This window comes from Zonotrichia leucophrys, chromosome 1 (genome assembly GCF_028769735.1).
Source record: "Zonotrichia leucophrys gambelii isolate GWCS_2022_RI chromosome 1, RI_Zleu_2.0, whole genome shotgun sequence".
In the NCBI taxonomy this organism is placed as follows: domain Eukaryota; kingdom Metazoa; phylum Chordata; class Aves; order Passeriformes; family Passerellidae; genus Zonotrichia; species Zonotrichia leucophrys.
The window spans coordinates 30,291,737-30,314,978 of NC_088169.1; the positions used below are offsets into that span (position 1 = coordinate 30,291,737).

At 40.2% G+C, this 23,242-nt stretch overlaps 1 protein-coding gene across 3 annotated transcripts in view; it reads right to left on the reverse strand.

The window, feature by feature from the left end:
- Nucleotides 1-23,242, reverse strand: part of SLC9A4 (solute carrier family 9 member A4) — a 31,525-nt gene that overhangs the window by 2,568 nt on the left and 5,715 nt on the right. For 2 of the 3 annotated variants that reach the window (XM_064713236.1, XM_064713399.1), the window contains 9 exons: nt 19,993-20,252; nt 16,725-16,942; nt 14,580-14,782; nt 13,374-13,460; nt 12,067-12,137; nt 9,667-9,828; nt 3,975-4,071; nt 2,099-2,230; nt 1,299-1,386 (listed from right to left, as the gene is read on the reverse strand). In XM_064713236.1, the coding sequence (XP_064569306.1) occupies nt 1,299-1,386; nt 2,099-2,230; nt 3,975-4,071; nt 9,667-9,828; nt 12,067-12,137; nt 13,374-13,460; nt 14,580-14,782; nt 16,725-16,942; nt 19,993-20,252 (1,318 nt within the window). The remainder of the gene's footprint in view (nt 1-1,298; nt 1,387-2,098; nt 2,231-3,974; nt 4,072-9,666; nt 9,829-12,066; nt 12,138-13,373; nt 13,461-14,579; nt 14,783-16,724; nt 16,943-19,992; nt 20,253-23,242) is intronic. The other variant, XM_064713324.1, reaches the window with a different exon arrangement.

Consider the following 23,242-nt stretch of genomic DNA (forward strand, 5'->3'; position numbering starts at 1 on the left):
TATATAAGACCTAAATCAAGCTTGCTGAAAGATTTTTTTCCAGAAGGTCTTCCAGGCATAGGCAGAAGAGATGACATTCATCTCTGAAAATGCATGTGTGCATAAATGAGGTTGTCACTCTAATTCCCTACATACTGAGTACTTCTCTTCTTAGTTTTCAAGAGCAATTTATCTCATCCCAAGAGTTTATGAGAGACTTTAGGGTGGCATTTTCCTGCTGAAGACGCTTAAAGTGGTGTTAATGCCACACAACGGCCCTAAGGTGGGGCCAGAGGCTAGGCCAAAAAAAATGTTTTATTTTGATAGATTACAAGGCAGGCCTTAAATTCAGGCCTAATAGAAAAAAAAATACTGGCATTCACTGCCCACTAAAATAATGCATCTACCTCCTACAGCAGCATTTGGTTCCTTGCAAGTGTCTGCAGTGCTTTTAGGTCTGAGACTGCTGTGTGGAATACTTTAGGTCTTTTAGGCAGGGAAGACTGGCTGCCCAAGGCCAGCTGCTGGAGGGTCCTACAATACACGAGGGAGAGCGTAATACCAAGTCTCTGTGTGCATGTGTGTAGGTCTGTGTGCCAGCAGCTGATGGGGGCTCTGTCCCCAGGGACTCAACATGCCCAAGTGCCACCAAATGTGCAGATGGAAGGTCCAGGGCCAGGTGCTGAGCAGAGCATGTATCTCAGGCCAGCTACTGAAGATTCAGATAGCATGCATGTATTTATAATTTTTCACTAACAGCCCATCAGCCAGAGAGGGGACAAGGACATGGCCATTGGTGCTGTTTGCATTTGTGTGAGCCCTGTGCCATGCCAGTGCTGCTCTCTGTGTCTGGCTGTGTGTACACATGCACTGAATTTTGGTGTGGGGTTGCATGTTGGGAATACCTACTCAGTCTTGGTATCTGCAGGACTTGGGGCATGGAGCTCCATCAGTCTCACCTGGACTGGGCTACAGGTTCAGAAATTCATAATAATTTTGCATACAGCTCTGTCTGCAGGGCTGCAGGGAATGGCTAATTTGTGTTCTTGAGCTTGGCCAGGTGGAACTGCAGGGATCACAGGAATATTTGTTCAAGAGGGAAAAAGAGAAAAGCAGGAGGTGCTGGAACAAAACAAACTGCTGCAGTAATGATCATATAAACAACATAGATAAAACAGAATGGAGAGAAGGGTGTAGCGCATTTAAAGAGGCTGTAGGCTTCCACGGGACTGTGCATGTAGTACTGTTAAATCCACCAAACAACTGGCCAAGTTTCTTTTGCTACTGGAGTAGGATACAGGGTAAAGCACTTCCATTACCTGTAAAAGTAACATGCCTGGCTTTTCTTCTAGTGGGCTGGCGTGGACCCTGAGGCAAGGAGAGGTAGCGTATTTCCGTGGTCTTAACCTGTGCAGGAAACAGAAGTGTGTCCAGTGCCTATGATTGCCTCCACTGGGCACTTACTTGGTGAAACAGTAAAGAGTTATGGCAATATGCTGCACCTTTAAAGCCAAATTTTGATAGGCGTGAATAAGATCAATGCTTGGTTTGGATGGTTGAACTCACATCAGCTCCAGTGAGAATGTCTGTCTGATATAACAGCCAAAGGGGTTTTTACTGTCACCAGAGAAAAACATGTTCTTCTAAGATTCACCTTTCTTATTTCAGGTGAAAAATTTGAATACAGCTAATCCATCCAACAAGAACTTATTTCTCTTCCTTAACCATGATTATCTCAGCTATAAATGTCTGTACTGTTCAATGCCTCCCTTTAGTCAAACAAATCTCTTACTGACTGAGAACCAAAATCATCAACGTGCCAGAGGCTTTGCATTAGGCCTTTTTTGATTACACTATACTTTGCACATGCAAAATCAATGCAAGTTACATTATTTTATTACACACAGCCAGAGTAGCTGATTTCTGACAAATGTATGGAGATGGGACATGAAAACTTTGCTGCTCCCACGCTAAGTGAAGCTCTTTCTTTGTAAGTGCTGCATGAGCACACCGGGAAAACACCCATTTTAATGCAGTGAAGGGCACATTAAAACTAGTGTCTTTCCATATTTACAGAGAAGCAGAGGGATTTTTGCATAAGTAGATGGATAACAGGTACCGGTCTACCCCAAGGCAAGCTGTTTCCCTTCCTGCAACTTTGCCTCAGGCTGTGTTCCCGACGGATGAGGATTTCTTGCACTTGTTTCTCACTTGTCTCAGTAGGAAGATTGTGCCTGTTGTATGCTGGTGCCTGAAACAAAAGATTCAGCTAGCTCATTTTCGATGCATTTGCAATGTTAATCAGTCTGATCAACCACAGGGCCAAGGGGACATCTGCCTCAGCTCGGTCACCGACCCAACACAGACCGCTTTGGTATCACACGGCAAAATGCAGCCACGCGCAAATCTCACTGCTGCAGAGCAAGATGGGAGGGAGCTGAACACAGCTGTAAGCCTCAGACATCAAGGGCTGTGTTTTGATGCCATTTTTGATAGACTCTTAAGTGCCCAAAGTGCAGGTATAGAAAATATACCTACTTAAGAAGGCTGTTATCATCTCTGGGCTTGCCTTGTCATCTCTTTTCTCATCTCCTTAAGTGTAGTTGGGAGCTACAGATAGGAGGCAGGTCCCAAGACAGAGATAACTGGTTAACTCAGCTCTGAGCTTTGGTCCTAATATTACTGAGTTTGGAACAAGATTCAGATACACTCAGGAGAAAAGAATGAATCTCCAGAATGAGATGCACAACTGAGTTTCCTTTCCATACTTGCGCAAACTTCAAATTTGTATTACCCTTAAAGTGAGCACCATTTAAGACAAGCTTCTTAGTTTATCATCTACATATAGTGAAATGAAGGAAATAATTATTGGCCTTAAAGAGAAAAATACACTGAAATTTATAATCCCTCTTAAAAAGTAGAATCTCATCTCAGTTTCATTTGCAAGGGTCCTTGTAAAACTGGTCTGGGGAGCAAGAGCTTTCCAGAGCTGAAAAGGAGTATTAGAAGCAGTATTCCATAGAAGAAGTATTTCCATCCAATCTTTCATTTCCAAAAGCACACCATTCTCAATACTACATAGGAAATGACTAGCACAAATAGTCATTACTGTAATTGATTTTGAAGAGAGAGAGTTCATTTCAGTAAGCTAAGAGATAACTATATATGCAAATTGTTGCTGGTAAGATAAGAAATTAATATCATAAGGATAATTAGGCATGGCAAGTCAAACAATGTTAGGAATGAATAACATATTAATAATGCCACATTTAAATGAGCAGGCCCTAGCATTTTCTAGTACACGTGTGTTACATGAGTTAGCCTTGTTTATCGGCATAATTTCAAGGTTACTGTAATGTATTCTCTCCCACTCATTGCTGTGGGCGAGCTCTCAATTGTCTATTCAGTGCCCGAGACCGGATTAAGCAGATACCATACCCTGGGCTGCATCAGGGTCACTCCAAATTTCTACAAAACAAATCCCCGCTGAGGTATTACCACACCACTTCTACAGGGAAACAAACAACCTAAACGTGTCAAATGAAGCTCGGAGGACGTGGAAATCTTTTTTTTTTCCTCGTTTTTCTTCCTCCCGCGGCGCGGTGTTTGCCGCTCCCAACACGCGGGGCTGCGCGGTGTTTGCCCGCCCGCCCCCGCACCGCAGTTTCAGTTTCGCACTTTCACAGCCCAGCGGCGAGCGAAGCCTGACCTCTACAGCTCAGGCACTGATTTATCCCGGCCTTTCGCGCTGCCGTCAGGATGAAAAGCTGATGGGGGAAAAAAAAAAAAAAAAAAAAAAAAAAAAAAAACCCAAAAAAACAAACAAAAAAAAACCGGCGCAAACCCAGCTTTCCCTTATTCCGATCGGTTCCCAAGCCCAGGGTTCTTCCCTCCTTGCCCTCCCATCTCCCCGCAGTGCCCCCGGCCGCGGTATGGGCAGGGCAAACACGGGCTGCGGCGGCTCGGCACGGCACGGCTCGGCTCGGCTCACGCACCCTTTGCCGCACTTGGTACAGGTTGTGTGCCAGGACGTCCCGCATGGCCTCCACCTCTGCCGGGGACAGCCTGTGTGCACGCTGCTTCTTGCCGCTCCTGTAAATAAAAGGGGAAATTAAATATGTTATTAATGAGCTGATTAAATACTAATCCCATTAAATAATGCATGGACTATTTTTAGTGCTAGAACAGAAGGCTATGTAGGGCCTCTCAGTGATCAGCAACACCTGCAAATCATCCAAAGATGAATAAAAAAAGGTTAAATTTTGCTCTTTTATTGGTTTTATCCATATAGTGGGTAGTCAGATTGGGCCCTAACCCCTCATACAGCTGGCAGCAGAAACGCTGCTTTCTTAAACCTCCAGAAGGAAGTTCCTATTTAAGGATTAGACTAGGCCATAACCAGCTCAGGAAAACGCTGCAAGTTTCTTCCTCTGTCTGAACAAAAACCTCAGCATGGTCCAGCAGTCTGGGCCTTGCCGTCTTACTGGTTTTTGCTCCTTTGAGAAAGTGAAGAAAATCCTAAGAGTATATTAATTATGAAGTCTGAGAGACCTGCCCTGTGGTGAGGAGAACATATAGAGTTTCCTTGCTACTGAACCTGTTTCTCCAAAGATAGTAATCTTCGTGTCTTTAAAAAACTTTGACAAGCCCACAGTCACTTGTAACTGCCTGGCTTTTTCACTAGCAAAACAGTGGAGGAGGGCTGCTGTGAAATGTTATCGGGTTTCACTACATCAGTCAATCACTGTGAGAGTTAGTGTTCAGGTGAATTCCCAGGAAAAGAAAGGAAAATAGATAGCGATCATCCAGGATGAATCAGTCTGTCTTGTTTCTGAATTTTTCCTTTCTCCATTTTGTTTTCTTGCCTCTTAAAAAAAACAAAAAAAAAGTGATTGCAAGTGGTGTTTTTCAGCTAAGTGATGTTGTTAAAATGTTGTCTGTACAGTATTGCCAGAGTTTTGCGTGCATCTATCTCACACTTCCTCTAAAATAAATTTTAAAATTTTAATGGCAAAGGACAATGGATTCAAGCTAAACTGTGATTACTATGTAAGCATAGGAAAAAGGCTGGAATTTACAATTTCATCTAGTTTAACAATATTACTACTATTTTGTTCTATAATCTACCATGAACATTTTGAAAATTTGTAGGACCAACATGAACTGCCTGCATTCTATATTTTACTGCCTCTTACTATGAAGTAGACAGTGATCTCTGGGGCCCTGGCCCCTGTGCAAAGCCCCTGGAATAGAAGAATTAATTTTTTATATATTTCAAGATTTTGAAAGTGTTTTCATTCTGCCATCAGACTAAAACAGAGACCTGATTTTTTGCTGTGAAATAAAAACGAAGAGGGAAATTAACAACAGGTTAAGGTGTAGTATTAGAGCTAGGACTGGGATAAGCAGCAGGTTAAGGACCTCACTGAAGCATGAGTGACCCATGAGTCTGCCACTGAGATGCTGGCAAGTCAGTGTGACAGAAAAGGGCTGCCTTTCTGGATTTGACCAGAAATCTTATCTTGTCCCTGATAAATCCTTCCCATCAAATGTTTAATTGACATTCATCAATTCTCAACAATTGCAATGACAACAAAGTTAGTTATTTCCCATTAAGGAAAAAAAGACTTTCACCATCACCCAGTTCCAGGCTGAATGGGTGGGTGCATTGGTTGGTTGGTTCCTTTTTAACTTGCTTTCAGTTCTCAGAGATACACTGAGAGGATCTGGGGATGCCACCAATTTTCAGGCTTGGGTGCACTGCACCTTTACTCCCTACAGGTTGTGGTGTGTCTCAGTCTGGGGCACAGCCTGTGCATGCTGCCCTCCACACAGGGAAACCAGACTCCTTGCTGTCAGCAGCCCCTGTCTGATGTCCCTTTGGACAACAGGGAGACCCTAGGTACACCTGGGAAATATACACAAGCACAAGCCCTGGGGACTGTCAAGAAGTATTGGTCTCCAAAATACAGGCTTGGCTCCTTTGTGTAATGCAAATGGAACTGGAGTAGTTGCTGCAGGTGGCTTTGACATCACAGGGAAGAGCTGCCTCCCTGCTCTGTGCTCCACTGAATGTGTCCACAGGGTCTTTATAATTTACAGTTGGGAATAAACAGGGAAAAGCATCTAAACAGGGAAAATCTTGACTCCACAGGGGAGATTATCAGATTATCTCTACTTTTCCAGCTGCATACCCGTCTTTCTCCACATGCCAGCACAGAAGTATCCTGCTCTAAGTAATTTCAAATCTTATTATTTTGCTCTTAAAGTGAATTGAGTAAATAAAACTTCTTGAGTCTCAGTTGAGCTGGGGTAGCAATAGAAAAAATAGCATGAAGATAATCCATATTGTTCTGGAGCACAAATAAAAAACCGTCATTCTTTTCATGGGATTGGAAATTAACCTGCCCAATTGATAACAATGCACATATATGGTAATAAGGAAAAGATTGCTTTTACATTTTGCATTACCTTAAGAAAGGGCTTTCAAACATGTACAGTATGTTACCAAACCCATAAAGTAATCCTTATTGAAACTATTTCTTTTTTCTTATTGAATCTTCCAATATGTTACAACAAAGAATAGCACAGGATACATATGTATAAAGAAAAAAAGTCATATTATAATATGCCATGAAAACTGTCTCTCTGTAATGACTGCCATGACATTATTTCTTTCTTCCTTAGATATGGAGATACTTGATATTTGATACATTGATACTTGCACAATCTGTGTATTTTTTTTTATATTACATCTAAAACTTTGAACTTTGTAAACTCTCCATTAATCTTTACTCGTCCTGTGAATGAATAATAATTTTGGGACACAACTTTCTCATAACTGTACCACCACAAATGACAACACAACAGTTAGTTCTGATCTGTACTGTATTGATACATTCTAAGATTTATCAAAGTCAATATTGCAGCAATATGAAGCCAGCATTAAGTAAACTCAGCAGCAAACCATGGTTCTCTCTAATAGTTATATTTCCTACCAAAACCAGCCATAAACCCACAGTTCTGATAATATTTCCTAGATTCTATTTTTGCCATCTCCATCCTTATTTATCAGCTTATATTCTCCAAAGTGTCAGAACCAAATGCTCTGCTTTCATTCTACTGTGTATTCTTTGTTGCACAATCCATGGGCAAATTTTCTCACTCCACACTGAAAATACTTACTGTAAATTGGACACCCACTCCACCTGCAGGAATCACATCATCATGAATGCAATTCTCTAATTCACAGCATTGGAGATCTGCTTTGATTCTTATAAAGTAAATATCCTTGCGTGCATAAAGGCTGAAAAAACTGATCAGAAGTGTGAGCAGAAGTTTTCTCACTACTCTGGCATTGCTAATAATGATTTACATGCCATACATTGGAATTTCATTTCAAATCTCCTCTTGTTCATGGCCAGAGTTTTGTACCTTCACTGAAGACAGGGACTTCAGGAACATGCTGAATCAATGAAAGCAATCATGGAATTTATAAATACATTTAGAGACCTTTTACACTGGTTCTTTTAATCGCTGTGGGGAAAGACAGCAAGAACTGCTGTATTGGCTCAGACCAAAGGTCCACCAACTAGCTCAATATCCTGTCTCCTGCAGTCCTCAACAGCAGACACTTATCAATGAACAGAGGTGGGGAAATGTGTATTTTCCTAGAACACTCTCACAGCCTGCAAGATCATAATGGTTTTGAGCCACAGGCTGTTTTTCTGAAGTTGACACTTCATTTTTAAAAAGGCTTTCTCATCAGAGGATGATGCATAGCAAAATTCAATTATAGCCAGGTTAGAGATTGCAAAAATTTGTCCATCATATCAGCTGGTTATTAAAGAATATTTTTCAATCTAAATTCTCAGCTCAGGAGAAAATTTCTGAACTATGCTGGAGCAATTTGTCTTATTTTCTTATTCCCTCAGGAAAAGAAGAGGGATGTGGTTTGATTGCCACGGATTGTCTATCAACCTTGCACATTTTCTCTTGGCTCACAATGGTTAAGGGATTACAGCAGACAGAAAGGAGCCTGACATACATGCAGTCTTTTTTAATATCACCCTTTCAGCAAAGAATAATTTAGAGAGAAAATGGCTAGGTCTTACACCGCATGCTGACATCAGTACAAGAAAGCAGATTGATCTTGACATGATTAAGCCGGAGTTTCAAGCAAGATTTTGATTTAATAGCCAGTTGATATTTGAATTTTCTGTTATTGGGAGTGATCATCATTCAAAAAAGGTAATATGCCAGACCCTACCAGGAGCTGCTGCAAAATGGACAGTGGTTTAAGGATGCAACAGGAAAGAGCAGCAACAGTGGTCAGCAAGAACCCAGGAAAGAAATGATAGAGGCAAGTGCCTGTAGCAGTACCTGTGCTCTGGACAGTGTATTGCAAAGCAAAGATAAACACATGCATATCAATAATAGTATGTAGGACAGAAGATTTGTGCAACATTTTCCTAGAGGGTTTTTTCCTCAGCTCCCTCAGGAGGTCCCACCAGTTTTGTCCCCTGGTCTGTCTGATGTCAAGTGGCATCACTGTTTGATAGAATCATGGAATGCCTTGCATTTTGTTCCAAACCCCCCACAATGACCAAGGGACCTCCTCAGCTCTGTCAGGTCGCTCAGAGCCCCATCACATTCAACCTTGAATGTTTCCAGGGATGAGGCATCTGCCATCTCCCAGAGCAACCTGTTCCAGAGTTTCACCCCCCTCATCATAAAAAAGTTCTTGTACCTAGCCTGAACTACTTTCTCCTAGTCCTACTGCTACAAGTCTACTAGAAGGTCTGTCCCTTTCTTTCTTGTAAGTCCTCTTTAAGTACTGAAAAGCTGCAAACAAGTGTTCCCAGAGCCTTCTCTGTCTCCTTGGAGAGGTGCTTCAGCCTTCTGATCATCTTTGTGGCACTCCTCTGGACCCACTCTAACAGGTCCATGTCTTCCCTGTACTGAGGACCCCAGAGTTGGACACAGCACTGTAGGGTCTCACAAGGGCAGAGTAGCAGGGGAGAATCCACTCCCCCAGCCTGCTACCCATGCTGCTTCTGAGGCAGGATATGGTTTTCTTTCTGGGCTGTGAATGTACATTGACAGTTCATGTCCAGCATTTCACCACAAGTATCCTCCAGTCATTCTTGGGAGGCTGCTCTCAATGTTTAATTAGACAAATTTGTTGTTTTGGAAATAGCAAAATATGGCAAAGTGGTTTTGAGGGATTGCAAACCGGAGCAGCAAAAATTGCAAATGCTACAAAGAAATCTGCTCTCAGCAAAAATTCATGACTGGGACAATGGAGTCAGGACCTGTATGCTAAGCCTTCCTGCATGGCAGGGACCTGGCAGGGATTAACAAAACCCACTGGCCAGGTAAGTGATAAGTACATCTGTCTTGAGCCACTACTGTGATTTAAAGCAACCAGAGTGGCTTCTGTATGTGACTCAAGATTCCTCTTCAGGACTGCCCATCATGGAAAAGAAACAGGAAATGTCCATGATTTTAATTTTCACTCTGAGCAAAGCACAATTATGATGAACACCAAATTGCACCTTCTCTTTTCTTAACTGTCTTCTTTTTTCTTACATTTCAATTAAGTCTTGGAATACCTTGGGTACTTCCTCATTTTTATCCCTGTCCTCCTGTCCCTACTCTGCAAAGGGTCAGGAGGCTGGTACTCACTGTAAAGAAGTAGTGGATGGTTTTGAAATTTTCATGCCACTCTCAGCCATCTCGATGGCCAGTTTTATCTCCATCTTTTTGTACAATGACACAAGGCTGGATTTGGGCTGGTGTTCCCGAATTAAAATTTTCTTCAAATACTTATTATCAAACTTCTTAAATCTGCAAAAGACATACCAAAATCAAAGTGTAGAAAAGGAAATATGTTTTCATTTCTGTACTACAAGCTGATCTTCATTCAAATGCATATATCTACAATTCAGTGGTGGAAACTGAATACAAATTAGAGGCACCTGTGGACTCCTGAAGGCCTGGTGAGCTGAGACCTTTAGGGGGATATTTGGCATAGTCTACTGGTCCACAGAGATTGCAGAACCCGCTAGACAAAAGAAAGAAACAAGCTGCAATCAGAGCAAAAAAGAGGGCTGCGTGTATGTTTGCATATTACACTGCCACATTTGTCAGAAAAGAATACGGCCAGTCTCTATGCTTTTGTACAAATGTTGCATTATAGAAGGACATAACAGCAGCAGCTGCTCTTACTGTAATCCTGGCCTATTCAGTCAGCCACCAATGAGGCTCTAAGTGGCCCAGCAGTTACAGTAGTTAGGGCCCATTACATTGCTGATAATTTTGAATCCTGACAATTAGAGCAGAGAAAATACATTTCTTTGTATTCTGAATAACAGAGAAATTGAAAGGACCCCAAAATACTATGTGCTTGCATGCTGCAGATTGTAAAATATTGCTAATGTGTGGCATAATTTGAATGTGAATGTGTGTGGGTGCCTTGGAACAGGTACATGCTTTCAGGCAGACATTTAGCAGAACAACAGCAGATCCTCAGCAGAGCAACAGTTCTGTTTCTTTCAAAGGAACTGTTTACCACAGCAAGGTAAGGTGCTCCACGATGCTGGGAAAAGCACCACAGGGTTTGTATCTTTCCTTCCTTAGCAAAGACCGTTTTTTATTCATTAATAGCAGAGGAAGGTACATAAATATTTGCACAGGGATTACAGCTCTTTATGTTTTTCTGTGTAATAAAAAGCCTCCTGGATTTTCATTGCTTAGGTAATTAATTCCGTACACAACTTTAAAGCTGCATACAAAACTTCAGGGAATACTTTTTAATACAATCTTCTTATATTAAATGTCCTCAGACACGGTGTGTTTTTTGAATCTGTCCATGAACCACAACACTACATTTATGGCTAGTTCAGGGAAAATTCTCTTTTCAGAGTTATCAGGTAGATATGGAACAAATGGATGGCATTTACTCACAGATATGTGTAAATGCAGCTATTTAAATGGATTTACTGCTCCAACAGAGATTTGTTCAGCTTGTTGACTGCACAGACAGTGGTGTGGTCCCAGCAGATGGATGTCCTAAAGCTATCTCTGTACTCAGAACCAAGAAGACATTTCAGATTCTGGGCATGCCCTAGTACATTATATCATTACTTCCCATTGGGACAAGAATTGGATGCAAGCTAGTCATCCTCTTCCCCATCTGAATTTCTGGTTTCCATAGGGAAGGACTTGCCACATGTCCCAGCAGACACCCTTGGCTGGATTACTGGAGTCCAACACTGAAAGTCAGACAAGATTCCAGCACAGAAGCCTAGGCAGAACTAGGGATAATTTTTATCCCACAGCATCATAATAAGATGTTTGGGGGGAAAGAAAAATCAGTCTTTTCCCTACTTGCCTTCACATGCTGTGGTGGTGGCCAACATGTCCACAGGACTCCCTTAGGGAAAACTTAAAGGAAACAGGAGATCTGTCACTTCTGGGCAGAGTTTGGAAGAGCTGCAAAGCTTCACAAAACCACCTCACACTGCTGATGGAAGGGACTACGTAGGACCTGCATTTCTGAGTAAAGACTAGCTCTGCTTATGCTACTGGCTGTTGAAATTCAAACACTCGTTCAGCACTCTTATTTTAGATGTTACTGAATGCAAAGACCTGTAAGGACAGATGACTAATTATTACTGATTCTCTACTACCAGCAAGGGATCCTTTTTGCTGTGGAGGCTCACAAAAAAAGCCATCAAAGCACTGAGACCATGTGTAGCTTATGTTCTAAATCCAGAGTTAAAGAAGTGTTTCCTGGTATCTCAGATTTATACCAAGGCTGTGCACAGTTTGATGTCTGCAGCATGAGTTCCCATGCTATGTTTTTCTTTCGGAAGGCTTATTTTCTGCTTGTGCAGATCCAATTTAGCAGGCAGCGTATGAGCACTGCACTCTCAAGAGTTAATGGTTACTCAGGAGTTCAGTTTCTACAAAGAGATATGGCACATGACCACAGCATTTTGATTTCCTCTCCTATTTACCTACTATATTTTACTTGATAGATAGGTTATTTTATTATATTAGACTGCAATAAGACATACTTACTTATCTCTCAGCTGATAATGACTCCAATGTCCACATATGTCTTCAATACCAGCCTTTAAGTGATCCATCAACTACAGAAAAAAACATGGAAACATTGTAAGTGACCATTATGAAATGTCCATGTGTTCATTATGAAATGTTACCACAAATCTGCACTTATTGACATGATTTTGAGACTTATCATTTTACTGGAGCTTGTGAGTTAATTCTGAAAGCATCTACATTTTTCTAAAAATCAAGGCAAAGATGCCACTGCGGATGCTTGGCTGCATTGAAAGTGTTTTGATGGAAGCAAAAAATTTTTGGGTCCTTTTTGTCTACTGAACCCAAAATATAAATTCTTGGTTTTGTTTCCCCTCCTCATGCTTGGCCTTCCTGGGAGAGGCACAGGGCCACATACCAACACCTTCACCTTGACAGATAAATTCTCTGAGGATTTTGCAGAATGACATGAGACTGGTTACTGCTACCTTCTGTTACTTTCAGTCCTTTTTTGTGCTTATCCAGCACCATAGAGACAGAAAAAGGCCAATTCTTACAGACATATTGTCATAAAGGGTGCTTTAAAATGCAAGTTCTCTTCAAGGTTCATTGTAAATGTTCAGATAGGAAGAATTAATTTCACTTTAAACTCAAAATCAGTTCAATGTTCTAATTTTGCTAATATCTCTTCAGCTTACATCTGTGTGTTTGTTTCATTTTAAGACACAGTGTTTCTCTTGATTTCAAATGTATTCCCTATTGTGAAATGAAAGAATGTACATAGGTTTTCTGTAATGTTAAATCAGATTGAACAGCTTCCTGTGATTTTATATAATAGTAATTTGGGAACTGAAGTAAATGTTTGAGAGGATAAAAGATCACTACCCAGAATAAATCGAAACTAAGTTTGCAGCTCAATGGTTCAACTCAGTTCAATAGATCTGGATTAAAGACTTTTAAGACTTCAGTGTCTAGAACTGGTCAAAAGATGGCAACAAGGGTTTCTGACTAATCCAGCTAGGAAGGATGGTGAGTACTTTGATAAACATTACCTTTCTCTTTCTGTCCTCCCATGATCAAAGTGCCAATGAATAAAGGACCAAATACACCATGACACTTGTGGATGATAATATAATATGATAGTAAATATGAACATAAATGAGATGCAAGATCTTAGAAAATCATGCCTAAGTTGCCTCCATACATTCTTAAAAGCACTGAGCATCCAAATGCACTCAATGCCAGGTCTCCAAGTGCCTCCCTCTTTCCAGCTCTTTCAGAATACCTGTTCTTTTCTTTTTGGGTTACTGATATAAAAAACTTACTCGCACATTAATTTCTTCATTGATAGATTCTTTTTTGTTCGTCTTTTTAACATCCAGATATCTGACCAAAGGTCCAATTGTGATTCCCTGTATTTGGAATAATGAGTTGAATTGTTAATTATCTTTTAGGCAAAAATAGAAAGAAGGCAAAAGGGGATAATTTTAATCAGTTAGGAAAGCTCTGTCTTAGCACAGAAATGAACCATTATTTCTATGGAGAGCTACAGAAGAGAATTTAAAATAAAAAAAAATTCTAAAGGTCTTTTTTTAAGTGAGATTCTATTTATTAGCATATTGTAATAATGTAAAGTAACTGACTCATTGGCAATCATCTTCAAAAGAGGATTAATTTGAAAGAAAATATTATCTTTGTGAGGTCTTGAAGTCTTAAAACCATTTACTTCAATATTTTCAGAATTAAACATTCCAGGGTTTTTTCACTTAGAAATGGTTTTCATTTTTTCCCATTTCCTTACTGCACTGCTATAGAAAACAATTTTACAAGTAGAAATAGAAACAAACTGGTTTTTTCCTGAAATGTTCTGGTGGAACCTAAGCACCTTACTTATCACAAGTGCATAGTGCCCCATTGGCACCCTAGAGGATCTGAGACTTTGGTATTGGAAAATGCAAAATATGGGATGCAGAGTTCTCTAGAAGTTTCAGTTCTTCCAGGTACAGCAGTAAGCAAGGTGAAATAACTCAAATATCTAAAGTAGACACCTATACTTACAAATGTGACTTATTCACTTCATTTTTTAAATATTCTTTTGCAAAGCATTTCAAAATATTTGTATTTGGTCTCCAAGACAGACAAAGATAAAAGTATAAAATTCAAAATCTGTCACAGAACAGACATACTGTTTTCTGGTCAGTTTGAGATACACCACGAATAAAGAATGAATCAGTACTGAAAGGTAAAGCTAAAAGACTTCTTAAATTGGAAGTACCAGGAAGTGCATGTGGAGTGAACATAAATAATTTTGGACACCAAGTGCCCTCTCCCCTGAATATTTTAAAAGATACAAAAGAATTCTTGTATTACCTAAAATCTCTTAAAAAGGCTAATTACACAATACAGTGCTAAATCTGGCCCTAAAACACAATAACTTGTCCTAGCGTAAGAGTGAATTCAATGCTATTTTCACTATGAAGCTTTCAGTCACCTCTAGTACATGAAAGTTATCCCTTAAGAAATATACATACTTGGATGAACACAGTGAAATATATAACCACAATGGTAGCAGTGATGAATAGTTTTTTTCTGGGGAAAAGATTCACTGGAAGCAAGAATGCAAGAGAAAAGCTGCTGGCTCCTCGGAGGCCACTGTAAGAAATGATGAGTTGGTCTTTGAAGGTGAAGGGATATGTTCGGAACTTGTTACTGACGTAGAAGAGAGCAAACACACCTAGGAAGGGGGAAAAACCCCACAGGTATTATTAATCAAGGAGAAAAAGAAAATATTAAAAGCAAAACAATTGTTGTTTCGGGGAACTGTTGACAACCCATGTTTTTTCCTCTTTTTGTTTCTTGTAGCTTCTCTTTGACCAACTGCTAAATTTGGCTTGTGTGAAATATCTCCTATTAAATACTGGGGTTCCTAGCAGCTTCATGATTTAAATTCATTAACACAGTTTAGAAGAGAGATTAGGGAAAATATTAACTTCCTATACTTATGTTGCATAGTTTCCTCAAAAGTGTTCTGAGGAAAAGAAAAACAACTGGATGAGAGTTTTCTCTGTGCCTTCCTTTGCAATGTGTCCTGCTTTCTGTACAGTATCTGCCTAAAGTGTTTGAACAGCACTTTACCAACAAGTCCTGTGGACAGGCTCACTGAAAGACAAAGAATAATAGCATTTAAAATTTTAATCCTTGGGCTTATTGTGTCTCTAATTATTTGCTTATTTCTCAAACTTAATTTTACTTCTAATAAAATTTAAAATTAATAAGATAATCTGTGGCTATGTAAGGACTGCAACTTGTCTTTATAGTGTAATTTTAACAATTTGTTTTACTTCTTCATCCTCCACAATAAATATAAATCCTGTTTTATGTGCAAACCATTAATTTACTGACAAAAAAGCTCGCAAATGCTGATAACTGGTGTTATTTTACACAGCTGTCACTGATACATACAGATTATTAGAGGTAACAGCATCCTCTTATGTAGGTTGCTGGATATCACTTTATGCAAGACCTTTTTTGACTGCTTATAATGCTAGGCATCAGGTACTCAGAGTGAAACAGCCTATGTGAGGTATCAACCTCAGGCCACATCTCTTTATTCAAGCTTCAGAGAAAATGATGTAATCATTTTAACACACAAATGTAGCAGAAAGTGTTTTGTCCTTCCTCTGGAAAGCTCTAGCACTCCCCTTGGTGTCTGAGAGAAGGATGGACATGAGGCTGGAAAACAGCTTTTATATCAGGAGAGCATTGTTTCTGTCTTAATTAGAAGGATATTTCAAAATGGAAAGCAGCCTTTAAAAATTCACCACACTTGGTCCAGATACAGCAAGAAAATATGTAATTACTTCCTTTTTGCTACCACCTCCAGAACACCAACCACCAGCCTTCTTATTCCCTCTCCCTTTTCAGCATTACTGCCAACCCATCCTGGACATTAGGAGAAGATGAGAAACTGTCTCACAACTTGTCTGACATCATCTATGAACTGCCCTGACCATGCTAGAGGAATCTGTCCCACAGGTCAGGGAGTAGGACACCTTTGCAGTAATGGGATATACCATGTGCAAAAATAGAGTAATTTCATATGGGCACTACTTTTTAGCAGTTTAAAACTTTCTACTTGACTTGTGAGGAGTAGTAGCATAGTGTTGTTGGCCCACATGTGGTATAAATCCCTGTTCAGTTATCTATCAGTGCTGATTTTCACCTTCCCTCTTTTCCTATGCCTCCAGCACTCCCAGCCCAGGACCTGTAGTGCTGTAGCACTGAAAGTCTGATGATAAACATTACCTAATTATTAAGTTAATGACAGTGTGTTGTGAAATCATTATGAGGCCCTCTTACCCAAGGGGCATATAGTAAATAAAGACATAAACATCTCTATAAGTGTAATCATGGCAATATTTTAATTTTGCTTTAAAAAAATCAATTTTCACCTAAATGTAAAGTCTGTGCTTGGAGACTGGCATTCAGATTTGTGTGGAGCTTCTTTCCTCTTTTTCTGTGTCTAGATGTGTGAAATTTACTTGTCACTAATATGAACTAGTAAATTTGTTGTTAAAGCAGTTGTGCCAGTCCCCACGGACTTTTCTAACAGAATTTTGTGCCAAAGATTTTTTTCTCATAGATGCAGAGAAGGTTGTCTGCAAGAGTTTACTTACTCAGCACCCGCCAAGTGAGGCAGAAGAACAGAGTGAAACAAATGAAGGCCCAATTCCATTCATGGTTCTTCCCCACTGTAGACACTCCCATGAACACAAAAATCAGGGTCTCACTGATGCTGCTTAGCATCTTCATGAAATATTTTATTGTGGTGTAAGAATTCTGGGAAACATTCTCCTCCACGTATTTTTTCATTGTCACTGCACATGCTGTCATCCTGTACCAAGCAAAACATCAGAGATCAGCCACAACCTGTTCTTCTTTTCAGTTAAGGACAGCATCAGCCATCATTACCTGTACTCTCCACCACCAGGTTCTGACCTTCATCAAAACAAGCATTTTATTTCTCCAGTAACATTAGCTATTTCATTAGCTAGAAAAGGATCTTCATTCACGTTTACAAATCTGTTTTACTTATAGGATAAAGGAAGCAAACCAGTCGGCCTTTCTGACAAGGAAGGGAGGGTATCACATTCCAGCTCAAAGTCCATTTTATCCTGAATGCCTAACATGGAGCCACCAAGCGCCAAATATTTGTCTCAAACAACGGGCAGGCCGGTTCTGTACCAGCCTACAGGTGGATCAGTTAGAGGGACATAACCTGCCCCTGGGTGACATTGTCCCTTGAAGTGGCGGTGCAGATCATGGCAGCCCCGTGCCAGGGCCAAAGCTGCCATGGCTCCCTGGCACATCAGCAGTGCCAGAGCAAGCTGCAGGGCTCTCCAAGCACAGCAGCCCATTGTGGCACGGCGAGAGAAAATTCAATTATCCTACAGAGGTGTCCTCCTCCCTGTAGTTACCTAGGGTGTGTGGAATGTGCCTAAGAAGGCAAAGGGATGTTTTGCATGACTGTTAATGAAGACTAGAGCCTGTGTCAGAGGCATCAGCAGCCACCCAGCACAGATGCTGGTGACAATCACATGGAGCAGCAGTCTTTGATCAGCCCTGCTGAAGGGGATTTCCTTTTCCCCTCTGCATTTTCCATAGGTAACACACAGATTGAGTGCTATGCTAGTAATATATTCCATCACCTATCTTGTTTCTACTGATGTGATTTTAGTCTCTGGGGGCCTCTTGTAATGATATTTTTCCAAACTTGTGAATTCAGAGAATGATGACTGTTCATTAGATAACCTTCCTCTAGTTTCAGTTCATTTAATTTCCACTGAAGAAATCTCAAGGGTATCCTGGTGAAGCTGAGTCATTTAGCATGTCCAAGGACACTCCAAGACAAGGCCATTAGGCATTAATGATTAATACTGTTGACTTTCAGATACACATACATAATAGACTTTCATGATCCAAGTGAAAAATGAATGAATCCTCAATAATTCAGAAAGGTGGCAATAAGTTTCCATCTCTAAAACAAGCAATAATTTCCTTAATGAAGCAGTAAGAATAATAAATCCAAATTATATAACCATTCTTAAATTACTAATAATTTCAGAACTCTAATGAAAATAAGAAGTGAAAGAAATTAAGAACTATGTAGTGTTGTGCAAGGAGTAGATGGGGAAGCAGTGTTTTGGTCAGTGCAGGTAGGAAGAAGTCCATATGGTTTTACTGTTCACTGCACAGTACATCTAATCCTGCTGAACTAAAGTTGCCAGTCAGCTCAATCTGAGCATTTGTGTCGGGTATACAAAACACAGCACAAGACTCATCTGCTTTGTCTAATTGCTCAAGATAATCTATATCCAGTCTAACTACTTATTTAATATGTTTAAATATTCAAATACTGTTTCCCAGGACCATCCTGCAAAGGTTATTTTTATAAAGGCAATTCTGCTCTGAAGCTGGAGATGAGAGGCTTCAGGAACACCTTATTTCAATATTTTGACATTTAAAAGAGGCCTATAAGAAACATGGGGACAAACTCGTTAGTAGCACCTATTGCTACATGACAGGGGATAATAGTTTTAGACTAAAAGATTTAGGTAGATTTAGACTAGATGTAAGGAATAACCATTTTACAATGAGAGTGGTGAAGCACTGAAGTTGCTTAGAATGGTGGCAGACATCCCACCTGTGAAAATATTCAAGGCCAGTTTGGATGGGGCTCTGAGCAACCTGATCTAGCTGAAGATGTCCCTGCTCATTGCCAGGACATTGGCTAGATGGCTTTTAAATGTCCCTTCCAACCAAAACCATTCTGTGATTCTGTGAAATCAGAGCTTCACAAGGTGAGGTGGATAAATGCCCCTGTCTGGACATCAGCAGCCATATGTTTGTATTTGTTAAGTTTAAACTGGTTTGCCCTCTACAAAGGGAAGCACTTTCTGCAACACGAGGTCACCCAAGGCCCATCACGAAAGCTCAGAGCCAGCAGAGGCCGTGCAAAGCTGCTGCCATCCACCAGCTGTGCGCTGAGCCTGCAGCAGCCAGCAGCACCAGCTGGAGCATTTGGCAACAGGAGGTCTCCATCTCCCTATGCTGCACCCTGCAGGTGGGCTGGTTTGGGGGGTATCCTTGCAAGCCGCTTGCCAGCAGCTTTCTCCTTAAGTCTCTCACTTCCATCCCTACTCCTTCCTCTTCCAGCTCCTTTCCTGCTGCCATCCTTTCCTTCCCACAATTCTCACCATTCCTGCATTTACTCCAGTCAAGAACCTAAAGCTTTCTCTCTGCAGCAGGCACCCACACCATCACATACTTTGAGGAACATGTCCCCAGCATTACAGCAGTATCAAGCTATCCTGACCACAAAAAACAAAGAATTGCAATATTCATATACATGACTATAAGTATGTATGTGTAGGTGATGTTCTCTTTCACCTGTTTTTGCCCCAGTTTCAATCCCAGTGATGCTATTCAAATGTAATATAATTCCAGTGAATGGTGTTAGGGCTGAAGTTCACAAAGAACTCAGATGTGCTTTCTTATATTTTCCATAGCCATCGCTTTATATCTCTCTTAGAGTCTGATGGTGAAGCTGCTTAGAAATAAATACAGATAAACTGCTGTAGCATCAAATCATTCTCTTCTGCTGATTTTATCAGAGATAGCAGACAGATGGTGGCAGCACTGGCCACTCTATCCACAACCTGCAGTACTTTTGCCAACATCCCTCGGTAGAATTATCTGTGCCTATGCTGACTGTGGCTTTGCTTGTCCTAGTCACCAGTGCATTTTACAGATCTCTAAGAAGCTGTGCACTGCCTCTCTAAGCCAGAGACTGAATGCCTGTGTTGCACCAACCTTGAGCAAACCATCACAAAACAGCACCAGTTCCTCAAAGACAGCATCCAAAAAGCCGTAAGGAATACTCACGCCAAAATGCCAGAGATGTAAAGGGTTTCAGCTGACAAGTATGAGAGGTAGCTGAACATGAAGACCAGCAGGGGTTCGATGGAAGAGACGTTGCGGGTGAAACGAGTCATGAATGCTGAGACAAATCCAAACACGATGCCAAACAAGACTCCACCCAGCCCCACCACGAAGAAGCGAGCAAAGCCAGCAAAGACATCGATGGACTCAATTTCTTCATACCTGTGCATCTGGGTGAAGGCGATGAAGATGTTGTATAAAACCTACATGTGAAAATAAGAAAACAGCAGTTGGGCATCTTTTCTGAACCTGGCACCTATTTGACAGGCAAAACAGTGTCTGTGTGTGCCAGAAATTGCTTTAGACAGATCAGCAAAGTAACAATTGGAATTTGAGAAATAAGAATCCATTAAGTGTCCTGAAAAAGAGAAAAAAGAAAGGGTAAATGGCTGTGGAATAAAAATTACTTAATGGCATGAGGCTCCCCAGTATTTTACTCTTAGTAGTAAGAGACTGGCAAACTCTCTTTTCTTGGTCTGTTTGACAGTTAATTTAATTTTTGGTCTTTGTAGAAGAGGTTAAAAGCTCATCTGGGTACCTTAGAAACCATGGAGGCTCTATCCTCTATGTTCTCCTTCTGACTCAGGCTGGGGCAGGGGAGGGACTAAGAGTCACATATTTGATTTAAATCCCATTTAGCTTGTCTCTGGGATCAGTCAGTAGACTTGACAAACTTCATCAGATGGACATGGTAATGTTACACGTTTTTCAGCAGCACTTGATGCATAAAAATCATGAAACATCACTGAGAATGGGACTGGGAAAGGAAGATGTTAACCTCAGTTTCATTCTCTAGCTAGGTAAAAAAGCCTCTCTATCATGACATATTTGGAGTTTGGTGCTACTTAACCACCTCAAAGTAGGAATGAAATGCTGTGACTCTCTAAATGTTCTAAAGACCCTGCACATATACACATTTTGACTAGAAATCTTGAAATTGTTAAAATCAAAAGAAAATATCAGATTAGAAGAAAGATTCAATTTAATGCCAATTATAATTTTATATAATGTATTATATAATTTGGTCTGAAAAGATAATATCTTAGAGAAGAAAACTTCACCAAACTTCTATTATCAATAATTTCTATTCTTCAGAAACTGTTAATGAAAAATTTTCAGCAAATTCCACTTTCATTCATCTTTTAGAAACAAATAGAAAATTTTCAGAGTGGTGTAGTAATAAAAAAGTCTTATAGGTTGCTGACAATCAGTTAATATTAAGTCCTGTCAGATCTGTTTACAGAGAGTGTGTAACACATGAAAGTCACCTTTCATTTTTGAAGAGAATTTGGGAAATAACTAGACACCAGCTCTCCAAAGCTGTTGCATTAAAGCATTAGTTCGAAAACAATAAATAGACCAAAGTCATTTGCATTTTATGGTTTTCTTTAGTCTTTCTTCTTCATCTAGTTAATTCCAGAAGGTTATTAAGAAGACTAAAGCAGGTATTTGCAGGTAGAAGAGTCAAGCTCATTAGGATAATAATTATTGCTCAGCTACTATCCAATCTTAAATTGCTGCTGGGGACATATAACCTTGAGCTGTCACACAGTCTGTTCTCCAGGAGGCTCACTGCTAATAGCTCTGGGAGACAGACAAAGCCTGACAAAATATTTCTTTTAAGAAAATACCCAGGACTCCTTTTTCCTAATGCCAGTGTATGAAATTTGTCACTTCAGCAGCAGATAAGGAAAAGAAGGTTCATGTTTTCACAGTAAGCAAACCTCACCCTACCTACCCTATAGCTTTTAATTTCAGAGCCTGTTTTCTCTCTGTTTCCCTTTCTTGTAGACTTTGACCTCCTCCTAAGACTTGTGATTCTTTATAAATGATACCACAGCGTGATTCTATGCTAACTTATGAAGAAAGATTCTCAGCAAATGACTTACGAATTTTTTTTTCACTTTTCTAGTTCCTAAAGTATCCATATGATTTAACTGATTTGGCATAAAAATGAAAGTTATGGAAATATGACAATTTCTATTTTTTTTTTTTTTTGGTAACATGCTTTGTGGGAGTAAACTGTTCTGTATCACAACCTGCACTGTGTCATATAAGGAAGGCTCAGCTAAGTTACATTGCAGTGTTTATGCTGGTAAATGGATTACTAGAATTCTTTATATATTAGGAAAGCCTGAATCAGATTAGGAGGGTTTTGTTCACACAAAAAGAAGAAGAAGAAATGGATTGATAGTGGTCTCATGTAGCAGCCCTGAGAACATCATGATTTGGGTTGCTTGGAGAGGATTTTGTAACACTGGGCAGCTCTCAGAACCACAGAGAGGAGCAGAGAACATGACACTGCTGCCACAGGGGACTCCCCAGGGACTGCTCCATGCTCCAGGTGTCTGTGTACAATCACTGCACACACAATCCTCACCAGAAGCATTGGAAGAAGAGATTTTCAAGTGACTGCCTTAACCATCAACACAGGCTGTCTTGATAATTCTTTCTTACCACCCTGCTAATTCTTTCTGACTATTGTAGTTGGTTTTACTCTAATGGCAGTGGAACAACTTTTACAGCAAGAGAAGAGAAGAGAATATCTCTATCCTTCTATCTAGCATCCAAACTAGTGATCAAGGTCTTTCTCAGTGACATCAGAGGCAATTTCAAATCTCCTCAAATAATAATTTTACTTAGGTCTTCAACATGTATTAGATTTAACTGTTCTGCTGCTTACAAAGAAAAGAGTGCTCCATTATAGAATACTGCCAGTGCCACCCCTTTTGAGTACAGCATGATATATAGGTGTTCCCAGTATTTCTAAAATCAAGCCTCAGAGATGAAGCAGTCAGGGAATATTCCAGTTCCTGATTCATACCCACGGCTCAGCTCCTGTTTAGAAACAAAATTGTCTGTGTATATGTGGGAGAAGAGCTTCAGATAGCTGAAACTCTTCACAGCAAAATCAGGGCATTCCACCGGAGTTCAGTCTTGAATGAGATCTGCATTGGATTTACAACACTCTTTTTGAACAGGGCTTTGAAATTCCACTAATGTATGATGTATCCTAGGTCCAGCCCTGATGTTGTCTGAACTATTCTGATGCTAGCAGCCCACTCAGAAATAATTGGGAAAAGAAGTAATTAACAGCACTTGGAACCTTCTTTTTTCCATCCACATACATGGCCCTACTGAAGAAAAAGAGAAAAGGTACCAATGGGTAAAATGAGTAAATCATCCATTTTCT